The following is a 12479-nucleotide window of genomic DNA, read 5'->3' as shown; positions in this document are numbered from 1 at the left end:
CTCTTCCGCACGTGTGGTTGCCAAAGTTCAGTCATATTTGTTTATACATCAGACTATGAAGTCTTTGGGCACAGGGACTCTGTCCCCTCAGGTCTCTTAGTTGACATAAGTGAATGTTTGCTGCTTAAGTGGGGGAAACTCCCCAAGGCTGGAGTAAGCTGGAATTCACCAGAATAGGATAGAAGACTATCAGCTCTATAGCTTTTCCAAACGGGTTATGTATCTTTCATCAGAGATGCTGTGCTCTCTGAGACCTCCATAACAAGTTCACTTTAACCCTCCAAGCTCTGCCAAAACCTGTGGAAATGCTGGCTATGACCCAATATGACCACATGGTGGCAGCAGAGGAGAGGGTATGGATAACTTTGCTGCCCTTAAAAATAGGAGACAGAAACTTCGGATTTGGGGCCTGAGGGTGATCATTTCAGAGAATCCGTTTTTCAGAAGGAGAACCAGAAAGTATTACATTCACAGGCTTTATTTTTTTTTTTTTATTTTTTTTTTTGTCTTTTGTCTTTTTGTCTTTTTTGTTGTTGTTGTTGTTGTTATTTCTTGGGCCGCTCCCACGGCATATGGAGGTTCCCAGGCTAGGGGTCCAATCGGAGCTGTAGCCACCGGCCTACGCCAGAGCCACAGCAACGCAGGATCCGAGCCGCGTCTGCAACCTACACCACAGCTCACGGCAACGCCGGATCGTTAACCCACTGAGCGAGGGCAGGGACCGAACCCGCAACCTCATGGTTCCTAGTCGGATTCGTTAACCACTGCGCCACGACGGGAACTCCCAAAGTAAATCTGTGGTACTATGGAGGCTAATTTTTTTGTGTGTTTTTTTGTTTTGTTTTGTCTTTTTGCCATTTCTTGGGCCGCTCCTGGGGGCATATGGAGGTTCCCAGGCTAGGGGTCCAATTGGAGCTGTATCCACCAGCCTACGCCAGAGCCACAGAAACGTGAGATCCGAGCCTACACCACAGCTCATGGCAACTCCAGATCCTTTAACCCACTGAGCAAGGCCAGGGACCGAACCTGCAACCTCATGGTTCCTAGTCGGATTCGTTAACCACTGCGCCACGACGGGAACTCCTCACAGGCTTTATTAATGAGGAACAAAGAAAGCAAATATTGTTTCATGAATACAACATACACACATACACTGAACTTTCCATATTACGGTCGCCCAGGAAAAGAAGAGGAAGACAGTGGGTTCCCACCAGTTCCACGTCCAGAGTCCCAAGTACCTCAGTTCAGAGCACAGCCTTTGTGTCCACAGACTTTGCAGCATGTGGAATCTCCCGGGCCAGGGATTGAACCTGCACCCACAGCAGCAACTCGAGCTGCAGCCGTGACAACTCCAGGTGCTTAACTTGCTGCACCACAGGGGAACTCGGCAACCCTGATGACTTCTTGTCTCTGTGTCCCCTGCCTGTAGCAGTGAGAGTGACCAACATGCATCTTGACTGACTTTGTGCCAGGTCATTGTTCTAAGCACTTTCTATGTATTTTCTTAGGTAATTCTCCTAACAACCCCAGAGAGATATTATTAGCTTCATTTTGCAGTTAAGCAATTTGCCCAGCGTCAATCATCTAGCAAATAGTGAAGTCAGGACTTAAACCCAGAACTTGGAGTTTGGGAGTCAGGACCTTGATGTTGCTTGGTGGCTCCTCCTATGAACAGGTGCTGATAATGTTCACCCCAAAAGACTTCTGGAAAGAGATGAGGGGTGCCTGTCCGATGGCCGTGTTACAGACAGAAGTGTAACAGACAGAAGTCCACCCAAAATTCACATGTAGAAACTCTAACCACCCCCTCCCCCCAAGTGTGACCACATAGTTGGAAACAGAGCCTTTCAGGAGGTAATTAAGATTAAATGAAGGCACAAGGGTGGGGCCTTAGTCTGAGAGGACTGGTGTCCTTACAGGAAGAGAGAAAGATGCCAGAGCTTGCCTGCTCACTCTGTACACCCACAGAGAACAGGCCACATAAGGGCACAGAGAGAAGGTGGCCACTAGGAGCCAGGAAAAGAGCTCTCACCAGAAACCAAACCTGGCGGCACCTTGATCTTGGGCTTCTGGGTTCCAGAACTGCGAGAAAGTGAACTTCTGTTGTTTTGGCGCTCCGTTGGTGGAATTCCTAAATTATAGCTACTCTGGTTCGTGGCCCTGCTTTCCAGGGAGCTCTCCCTCCACACAAAGGTCTCAGGCCTCTGTCATCATCTTGTTCCTCCAACTGATGCTCACCCACCTGAAAGCATTTGCAACCCACCCAGTCCTCTTTCCCTTTGCACATTTCCTGATTTCAATGCTCATTTCCTTCTCAGCAATGAGCAAGGAGAGGGGAGTTCCCATTGTGGCACAGCAGAAACAATCTGACTGGGAACCATGAAGTTGCGGGTTCGATCCCTGGGCCATGCCCTGCCTTGGGGGAGGAGGGTTTAGAGGGGGCTGGAGGAGCAAGGGGTGGGGCTTAGAGGGCTTATGGACCAGGAGCTTTCTTGTAGACGCCATGGCCTCTGAGCATCCTGAGTTGATGGAGAAAAGACAGAACTCCTTGTTGTGGACTGAATGTCTTCTCCAAATTCATATATTGATGTTCTAATTCTTAGTGTGATGGTGAGGCCTTTGGGAAGTAGTTAGATTTAGATGAGGTCATGAAGGCGGAGCCCCCATGATGGGATTTTTACCAAGAGGAAGAGATACTGGGGCTTTCTCTCTCCTCCAGGTGAGGGAACACTTAGAAGCCTGAAAGCCAGGAAGTGGGCTCTTAGCAAGAACCTGCTGGCACCTTGAATTTAGATTTCCAGTCTCCGGAACAGTGAAAAATAAATGTCCACTGTTTAAGCCCCCCAGGCTGTGGTATTTTTTTTAGAGTAGCTCAGGCTAAGTAAGTAGCTCAGGCTAACTAATTATGTAGCTCATGCTAACTAAGTAGCTCATCCTAGTAATTTCTATATTTCAATAGACAGGAGAGGGGAGTTCCCGTCATGGCGGCAGTGGAAAACGAATCCGACTAGGCACCATGAAGTTGCGGGTTCGATCCCTGACCTCGCTCAGTGGGTTAAGGATCTGGCATTGTTGTGAGCTGTGGTGTAGGTCTCGGACTTGGCTTGGATCTGGAGTTGCTCTGGCTGTGGTGTAGCTGGCAGCTGGAGCTCCGACTGGACCCCTAGCCTGGGAACCTCCATATCTGCGGGTGCGGCCCTAAAAATAAAATAATAATAATAATAAAAAAAGCGTCACAGCAATGTCACCTTTCCAGTGTTCACGACAGCTGCCCATTTCCCCTAGGGCCGTATATTTCCTACAGCCATCACGTCACCTCTGAACACTTCTCAACCAGCTCAGACTTTTTAAAGGCAAGGATGCCATCTCCCTTTTGGTGATCTTGAGTTTTACATGATTTAGGTCAGAGATGCTGTTGGTGTGCCCTGCAGACCAGCATTAAAGTCACCTGGGGGTGTTTATTCAAAATGCAGTCCCGGGGTAAGGAATCCTGCTGTATAGCACAGGGAACTACATTTAGTCACTTGCGATAGAACCTGTAGAGGATAATATGAGCAAAAAGAAAAAAATACATATGTATAACTGGCTCACTTTGCTGTACAGTAGAAATTGACAGAACATTGTAAATCAACTATGATGGAAAAAACAAAAAACAAACAAACAAAAAATACAATCCTAGCCCTTACCCAGGACCTATTGGTTTAGAATGTTTGGGGGGGAGAACATAATATGCATTTTAAGGAGTTCCTGTTGTGGCTCAGTGGGTTAAGAACCTGACATAGTGTCCATGAGGATGTGGGTTCGATCCCAGGCCTTACTCAGTGGGTTAAGGATCCAGCATTGCCACAAGCTGCAGTGCAGATGGCAGATGTAGCTCAGATGTGACGTTGCTGTGGCTGTGGCATAGGCTGGTAGCTGCAGCTCCGATTGGATCCCTAGCCTGGGAACATCCATATGCTGCAGGTGCGGCCCTAAAAAAAATGGAAAAAAAAAAAGAATATGCGTTTTAATAAGCCTGCTGTATGATCCTGATGCATAGTCAGAAGATTTGGAAAAGAAGGGGAGGTGAGGGGAGAGCTTTATTCTTCCTCATGTCAGCCCAGAGGCAGATCTGTGCTCAAATACAGATTCCACCACTTTCTAGTTTGGAGCCTTGGACAAACCTCCCTGAGCGGCAAATTTCCTCATCTGTAAAATGGGCATAGTAATGTGTGTGGCCCTGGATTTTTATGAGGATTAAATGATATGATGACGAAAAGCCACCGGCACTGAATCTGGCCTATGTTCAGTCAACTTCCTATCTTGTTGTTATTTCCGAGGTCTGTGGTTACTTGATTTCGTGATGTGTGCGGTAACAGTCCTGGTCTTGCTTTTGCCAGCTGTCAGTTGCTCTGTGGTCTCTGGAGAGGATTCCTCAGGGGTGGGATGGGGTGTTGGTGTGGGGCCTGGCTACTTACTGAACAGGCTTATTTGATCCATTTCGCTCATTTCCTCCTCCCAGCCTTTGCCAGTTTCAATTTCCCCTCCTACAAGGGAAGAGCTGGAAATGTTTCTGTGCAGGTTGAACCCAAGCGTGGAGTGATTACGAAGTCCCCCAAGAAGACAACCAGGAGATGAACCTGACTCTGCGAAGAGGAAAATGGATTTGCTTATGAGATCTGAAAGCGGGGGTCGGGGGAGCAGCATGGCTGTTACTTCTGGGTGTTCCTTGTGCAATGGAAAGACATGGTTCATCCCCTCAAAGAAGCCTTGGAAGATTGGCAGAGTCTTGAGGGCAGGAACAGGCTCAGAAGAGGACTGTAACTCCCCAAAAGCGAAGGGAGAAAGCAGGTTGCATTGGTAGTTCAGTTCTCAGGACGTTGAAGGGGCCAGGACGTGTTCTGTTGGAGACAAAGGAAAGGATCAGAAGTGGGTTACGGGATGAGTTCCCATTGTGGCTAAGTGGTATCCAACCCGACTAGTATCCATGAGGTCGCAGGTTTGTTCCCTGACCCAGCTCATTGGGCTAAAGATCTGCATTGCTCTGAGCTTAGATGTAGGTCGCAGATGCGGATCCAGCGTTGCTGTGGCCGGGGTGTAGGTCTGCGGCTACAGCTCCAATTCAACCCCTAGCCTGGAAAATTCCATATGCCACAGGTGCAGCCCTAAAAAAAAAAAAGTGGCTATGGGAGCTTCATCAGCTGGCTGTTGCTGTGCAGCCCATCACCCCCAAATCCGTGGCTTAATATTTTCACTCCTGTATCAGTGGAACAGCCTGGGCTTGCTCTTGTATCTGCAGCTCACCTGGGGGGCTCTGCTCCTAACGCTGGTCTTGTCTGGGTCACATTGACTGGAGCAGCTCTGCTCCATGGACCTTTTATCCTCCAAATGGGACCAGTGGGCCAGCTGGGCATGTCCTTCTCATGGCAAGGAAAGAAACACAGAGAACAAACCCACCGTTATAGCTTTCTTTCATGCCTCCTAAAATCTTACTGGTCAGCGCAAGTTGGATGGCTGAACCGAGTCACAGATAGAGGGCAAACTTGTGTGGCCAAGGATTCAAGGATGGGTGACCTGAGGCCATTAAGGTAACATATCAGACTCCTCTTCTCTCCCTCCCAAGTGACTCCCAGTCTTGAGTCATTGCTCCTTCCTTGATGCTTCCATCGTATCTCTCTCCTGGCTTTGATCATAATCTGCATTGATATCAAGTATGTGAAGGCAAGGACTGTCAGTTGTCCTTGTGCACGATAAAGTTAGAGGGTGGCGGGGAGAAGGGAAGGGAAGGGGAGGAGAAGAAACATCAGCAACAAAAAAGAGAAAACGGGATAGGCACGTAAAGATAAAAGGGATGGAGAAAACAGGACAAAAGAGACGTGAGTAGAGCTGGGAAAATATCCCCGGTTCAGTGTGAGCTAAACTGCTTGCTGATAGACCACCTCTTGGAAGAGTGATCCATTCCTAGTGTTTCAAAGCAGTCATTTTCACATGGAGAAAAAGACTTTTTTCTGTTTTTTTCTTTTTCTTTTCTTTCTTTCTTTTTTTTTGTCTTTTGTCTTTTTAGGGCCACACACGCGGCATATGGAAGTTCCCAGGCTAGGGGTTGAATCAAAGCTGTAGCTGCCGGCCTGCACCACAGCCACAGCAATGCGGGATCCAAGCGTGTCTGCAACCTACGCCACAGCTCACGCCAATGCCAGATCCTTAACCCACTGAGCAAGGCCAGGGATCGACCCGTAACCTCATGGTTCCTAGTCAGATTCATTTCTGCTGTGCCATGATGGAAACTCTGAGTCTTTAGGTCTTTATTTTCATGTCTAATGGCTGCCTTTGCATGAAAGACTTGGGTGAGAGCCATTTTTTGTCCCTTAGAAGGAGTAATCAACTTACCATTTATGATCAGAACCTCTTTCAGTACTAAGATCTCTCCAACCGCTGTACCTTACTTTATGCAGCAGAAAGATGGCACGAGAAATGAGGCTGGAGAGGCAGACCCCCAATTCTTTTCTTGAAATGCCATTGTTTGTTTTTTCCAGATGAGGCGCTTCCCGGCACAACGTATTACTTGAATAAACGGAAAAGATAGGTGATATCGATGAGGGTGGGCTTGATTGATTCTGAAATGGTCAGAAGTCATTTCAGGACCAAGCCAGGGAATGCGGTGGAGGAGGAGAAGCAGATTTCCTTGGGCAGTGCAAAGTCCTTTCAAAGAGGAGGCTGCAAACTCCCTGGAGCTAAAGCAGCCTGGCTGACCTAAGTGTCATCTTTTCCCAGGAAACCACTTCAAGGTGGCTCTGTCATTTGCATATGCTTGTTTGGCTTAAGGTGTTGAAAACTGTTCATGTGAAAAGGATGCAGGGAGGAGTTCCCTGTAGGCACAGTAGATTAAGGATCCAGTGTCATTCTTGTGGCATGGGTTCTATCTGTGGCGGGGGAACTTCTGCATGCTTTGGGCACAGCCCCCCCCCCCAAAAAAAAAGATGTAGGGAAAAATTCTCCAGCTCCCTAGTGGCCTTTCTGGACTGGGGAAGGTGGAAGGATTCAACTTTTTGTCTCCAGGTCAATATCATCATCTAGGGCTTCCTGACGTAAAACATGAGGCCAGATCTAGGTGGGGATGGGGTGGGAACAGGGCCTGGGCCCCACAGGCTTGTGACTGACACCCTTTGTGTGCCTACCATTCCCCTCTCTTGTCTGTCTACCCAGGGGTCTGGACGCGATCCGGCGCATCTAGCCCAGCGCCTGGCACGTAGAAGATGGTCAGTAAGTCTCTGTTCACTTGAACTGAGTGATGGTTGGTGGAGTGGTACAAAGAGCGTGGGCCGGAGAGTCAGGGGAACTGAGACTTTAGTTGGCTGGTGGAGCAAAGCAGGACAAGCCTCCTTGCTTCTCCCGGCCTCAGTTTCCCTGCATTCAGAATGGGGCTTTCTCACTGGGCCACTGAGAGACCTGAGAGAGCTTGTGATGCTGGTCATGGGCATCCTGTTGAAGGTGAGCTGGGGTGGAGACAGCAAGCCTTGGTCAGAGGCCAAGGGCAGAAGCTGGGCTGTGCTACAGTGTGAGTGGTGGGGACCACTCCTCCAGGGATGTGGCCTCTTTGCAGGGCTACATCGGACGGGGTGACCAGGTCAAGACTGATGGCCCAGGAGAAAGATGCGCGGATGGTCCCCTGAGCCCTCTCCCCTTATGCAGAAACATTACTTGCAAGGACACCTGAGGACAGAGAAGGTGACAGCAGAGCACACGCATATTTTCTGGGCCAGCTTCCAGAGGCACAGAAAGAATTAAAGTGCATTCCTGACGGCCAGCAGATGACACACACTACATGGCACAGGTGTGGAATGGGTGACAAGCGTCACGTCCAGTGGGTCTGTGCAGTTTTAGAGAAGGCAGAGGGAGGAGGCAGGTTGCGGGACAAGGGACAAGCTATTGATAGATAGCAAGGATGTGGCATCCCAACCCAAGCGGGTACCCTGGGCATGGGGTAGGAGGAAGGTGGGCCAGGAAGGGGTGGGCTCACGTGGTTGCAGAGCCAAGCTCGCGGTGCTGGTGCTCTCAGCAAGGAAGCCTGTAGGCGGCCACTTGACTGTGTGACCGGGAAGGTCCCTTAACCATTCCAGGTCTCTGTTTCCTAATTTATCAAAAGAAGGGGTTGGATTAGGTCAGGGGATCCTCTGAAGAGTGAGGAAGAAGGCTCGGGGAGGGCGAGAAGGTGGGCTCCAGGCTTTTGACACTTATGCCGCCTGCACTGTGCTGCCCTCTCCCCTTCGTTTTACCTTATTTTTATTATTTCTTTTTATGGCCACCCTCATGGCATCTGGAAGTTCCCAGGCCAGGGACTGGGAGCTGCAGGATCTGGCTTAAGCCAGATCCTTTAACCCACTGCACTGGGTCAGGGACTGAACCCTTACCTCTGAGGGGAAACCGAGCCACTGCAGTCGGATTCTTAACCCACTGTGCCACAGGGGGAACTCCTCCCCTTCATTTTAGATATTGTGTTTCTGGGTGAGATTTCATTGAAAAAAAAAAGAGTTGTGGATTTTTCATTTTGTTTTGTTGCTCAAGCTTTTGGTCTAAAGACCTGTAAGTTTCCTTTCAGTTATAGACAGTGCAATATGGCAGTTCTAGGACCAGGTGGTGGCAGACTCTTAGTGGGCGCTGGAAAGGCTAGTTCTAGGATCGACACGGCCCTCTCTCCCCCACCCCCTGCTGGAAAGGGGAGTTGGGAGGGGAAGCGGAGGGGGTGATTTCTTAGAGAGATGGATGTAAAAGCTCTCACCTCATCCACCTGTTTGTTCAACCTGGGGGCACACCATGAAGGGTCTTTCAGACCCCCAAACGCATCCTCACCTGAGACTGTGCACCTGCTCCTGATCTGGAATTTTTTCCTGCTGATTATTCCACAGAGGCCCCAGACCTGGGGTCTGCATTCTGTGGGGCCCGGTTAAAATACATCTGAGGGACCTGAGTAGCAGAAGAGCCTGCTCTGCTACCACCTACCTCACCATCTTTGAGACTCAATTTCCTCATTCACAAAATGGCAAAAAGAATACCCACGCTGGAGTTCCTGGTGGCTTAGCGGTTAAGGATCCGGCTTTGTCACTGCCATGGTAAGGGTTCCATCCCTGGCCCAGGAACTCCGCATGCTACAGGCACAGTGAACACAGCAATAACAATGACAACCCCTAAACGCAAAACCAGACAAACAAAACAAAACAAAAAACAACAGCAAAAAACGCATGCTAACCACAGGGTGCTACTGAATGGCACAGAAGACTATCCTGTCATAAACCATAGTGGAAAAGAATATTAAAAAAGGAGCATATATGGATGTATAACTGAATCACTTTGCTGTACAGCAGAAATTAACATTGTAAATCAACTATACTTCAATTAAAAAAAAGAATGCTTATGTTTTCTAGGGGTCAAAAATAAGTGAAGTGCTGGCATATGACAAAAACTTAAAAAAAAAAACCCTCTTCCATTTGCCCCAATGCCCTGTCCCTTTCCTGCTTTGCTTCATTTAATTCAATTTATTGGCATATATCTGCAGAACGGCAGGGGTAGCTGAACAGGTAGCATCATAGCAAACAAGTACAAGAATAAAGGGTAAGAAAAACAGACATCATTTATTCATTGCAGATGCCCAGAGTGCCTGCCATGTGCTCAGCTGGGTTCACTGCATGGGGTTTGTCCTGGACACATGGGTATGTGAATTTCTGTCCCTGTCCACGACAGTTGAGACGTCGGTTTTTTGTTTTTGTTTTTTTTTTTTTTAAGAAAACATGGTGATGTTATGGAGAACAAAGTGCCAGTCCCCCCAAAGCCAGACTGGGTGGCACAACATCCCAGACAGTTTTATGTCCCATACCCCAGAAAATGGTAGAATGCTCCCCAAATGCCTGGGCATGACTGTGGCCGAAAGAGCCCAGGTTTTGCCACCTAAGAATGGGGTAAATTTGGGAACGTCAAGCCTTCTCTTTGAGCCCCAGTTTCCTCGTCTATAAAACAACTCATAGTTTTATAGTGGAAGTTCCCTGGTGGCTCAGCAAGTCAAGGATCCAGCATTATCACTGCGGTGGTGCGGGTTTGATCCCTGGTCTGGGAACTTGCACATGCTGCATGTAGCCAAAAAACCCAAACCAAAACACAAAAACAACTGGATCATAAAATCTGCTTCCCTGGTTGTTGTGGAATTAAGTCAGATCAGGCAAGGATCTGCTTTACGGGGCTCAAAAAGGGATCACTGTCATTATGTTTTGGGGAAAAGCACAGAGCCCGTGAGTGTATTCACAGTTGTCGCGTGGGGGATGCAGTCTGTCCTTGGTGGGGCCCAGGCCTCAGGTGTCGCCGGCTGAGATCCTCCGCCGCCCAGTGAAAAGCGCTCGGAGCGCCCCCTGCACGTCCCGATTCCGGAGGCTGTAGATGACAGGGTTGAGCATGGGGGTGATGACGGTGTACATGACGGTGGCCACTCTGCCGCGCTCCGCCTCATACCGGGCCGTGGGCTGGAAGTAGACCGCGATGACCGTCCCATAGAAGAGGCCCACCACGGCCAGGTGGGAGCCGCAGGTGGACACAGCCCGGAGCCTCCCAGAGGCTGAGGGCAGCCTGAGCACCGCAGCCGCAATGGCCCCATAGGAGGCGAGGATGAGCAGGAAGGGAGTGACCACCACTGCGGCGCCCTCGGTGAAGATGAGCAGCTGGATGTGGCGGGTGTCGGAGCATGACAGCCTCAAGAGAGGCTGGTGGTCACAGAAGAAGTGGGGCACTCTGTGGGAGGCGCAAAAGGACAGGCGAGCCATGAGCAGGATATGCAGGAGGGAGTGGGCATGGGACACCAGCCATGCGGTCCCCACCAGGGCTGTGCACACGGCTCGGGACATCTTCGCGGCATAGTGGAGGGGGTGCCGGATGGCCATGTAGCGGTCATAGGCCATGGCAGCCAGGAGACAGCTGTCTGTTACACCCACAGCAAAGAAGAAGTACATCTGGGTCAGGCAGCCGGCCAGGGAGATGGAGCGGTCATGGGCTATCAAGTTGGCCAGCATCTTGGGTACAGTGACGGAGGTAAAGCAGAGGTCAGCAAAGGACAGGTGAGCCAGCAGGAAGTACATGGGTGCATGAAGAGCTGGACTGACTTGTATGGCGGCCACAATGAGCCCATTACCCAGGATGCCCGCTGTATATAGGACCAAGAATAGCACAAAAAGAGGCTGCCGCTGTCTAGGATCTGCTGTTAATCCCAGGAGGATGAACGGGGTTCCTTCTGAAGACTCATTGGCAGGATCCATGGCTGGGCTGCTCCCTCACCTGGAACCCTAGAGGCTCCTTTCTACTGATGAGCCATCTCCCCTGGTGTCAAAGGGAAAGGGTGAAGGGTGACTAAGTCGCTCAAGGCTTTCTGGCCAGGAGGGAAATCCTGGGTTTGGAGTCAGGCAGCCCTGTGGCTACACACAGGGGTAACTGATGGGCAAGTCATTTTCCCCTCCCTGGATCCTCTTCCTCTTCTTAGGTGCCCCATCTGTAAAGTAAGGGAGCCGAACGAGATGACCTTCAAGGCTGCTTTCAACTTGGATCCTTTGGGGCGTTAATCAAAAATAGGACAAAAATAATGTGGACCACAGAAGGAAGAAGATGTGAAAGAAAAGATCAAACAGAGAGGGTGGAAATCAGGGAGAGATTTGACCAATGGGCATTTATTTCAGGAAAGTAAGAGTGGCAACAAACAAACAAACAAACAAAAAACCCAAGATAGAAGCAAGGAATTTGTCAAAGAAATAAAACTTCCAAATATGAAGGACACACATATATTGAAATGAATGTCAATCTACAGCACCCAGCTGCTAGCATGACGTTTTAGAACATTGAGGATCAAGAGAAGAACCCATCTCTCCCAGGGGCAGGGGTGTAAAGACCTGGCGATATTCAGATAACCAGACTGCCTCCCTCTATGTGTCCTCAGGGGCAGATAATGAGACTCAGTCAAGCAAGATCAGCAAATTCTAAAGGAAAAGATTTTGAACTTAGAATTCTATTGTAAACCAAATGTGAGAACAGAATAGAGAAATGTTCAGACTTGCAAAAAAAGAAAAGAACCAAAGAACCTGGATGACTTCTCACATCCTTGGAAAACTCTTTTCCATGAAAACAGACACAGCATTAGGCAAATGCATGATCCTTTGTGGGAAACTCATGCAGACAGATGGATACACATGCCAGATGCAGAGACTTAACTCTTAAAGACAGAGTTAATGTCTCAATGCCTCCGTTTTTTCCTGTCTGAATCTCGTTGCAGAAATCTTGGATGATTCTCCAGGAGGGGATCTCAAAAGGAGAGGGGTTTTATGACAGGTTTCCTGAAGGCTTTTCTGAGGCCATCTGTGCAGGGGAATGACCTCTTCATTTCTTTTCACTCCTTCCTTATTAAAATAAAATACAATAAAGACCCTCCCTATCCTCGTGTCTTTCTTTTTCTCCTTCATCAGGCAAGAAGAATC

At 49.1% G+C, this 12479-nt stretch overlaps 1 protein-coding gene across 1 annotated transcript; it reads right to left on the bottom strand.

Moving 5' to 3' along the window:
• LOC100737820 (olfactory receptor 1K1) lies at window positions 10087-12479 on the bottom strand. Its single transcript, XM_021068488.1, has one exon. The coding sequence runs from the start codon at window positions 11271-11273 to the stop codon at window positions 10320-10322; it is 954 nt and encodes a 317-aa protein (XP_020924147.1). The 5' UTR covers window positions 11274-12479; the 3' UTR covers window positions 10087-10319.

This window comes from Sus scrofa, chromosome 1 (genome assembly GCF_000003025.6).
Source record: "Sus scrofa isolate TJ Tabasco breed Duroc chromosome 1, Sscrofa11.1, whole genome shotgun sequence".
Classification (NCBI taxonomy): domain Eukaryota; kingdom Metazoa; phylum Chordata; class Mammalia; order Artiodactyla; family Suidae; genus Sus; species Sus scrofa.
The sequence above is the reverse complement of the archived record's forward strand: the minus strand, read 5'-3'. Positions and strand labels throughout refer to the sequence as shown.

Excerpts from the sequence above, each read along its gene's own strand:
- LOC100737820 (XM_021068488.1), bottom strand. The coding sequence starts at position 11,273 with ATGGATCCTGCCAATGAGTCTTCAGAAGGAACCCCGTTCATCCTCCTG.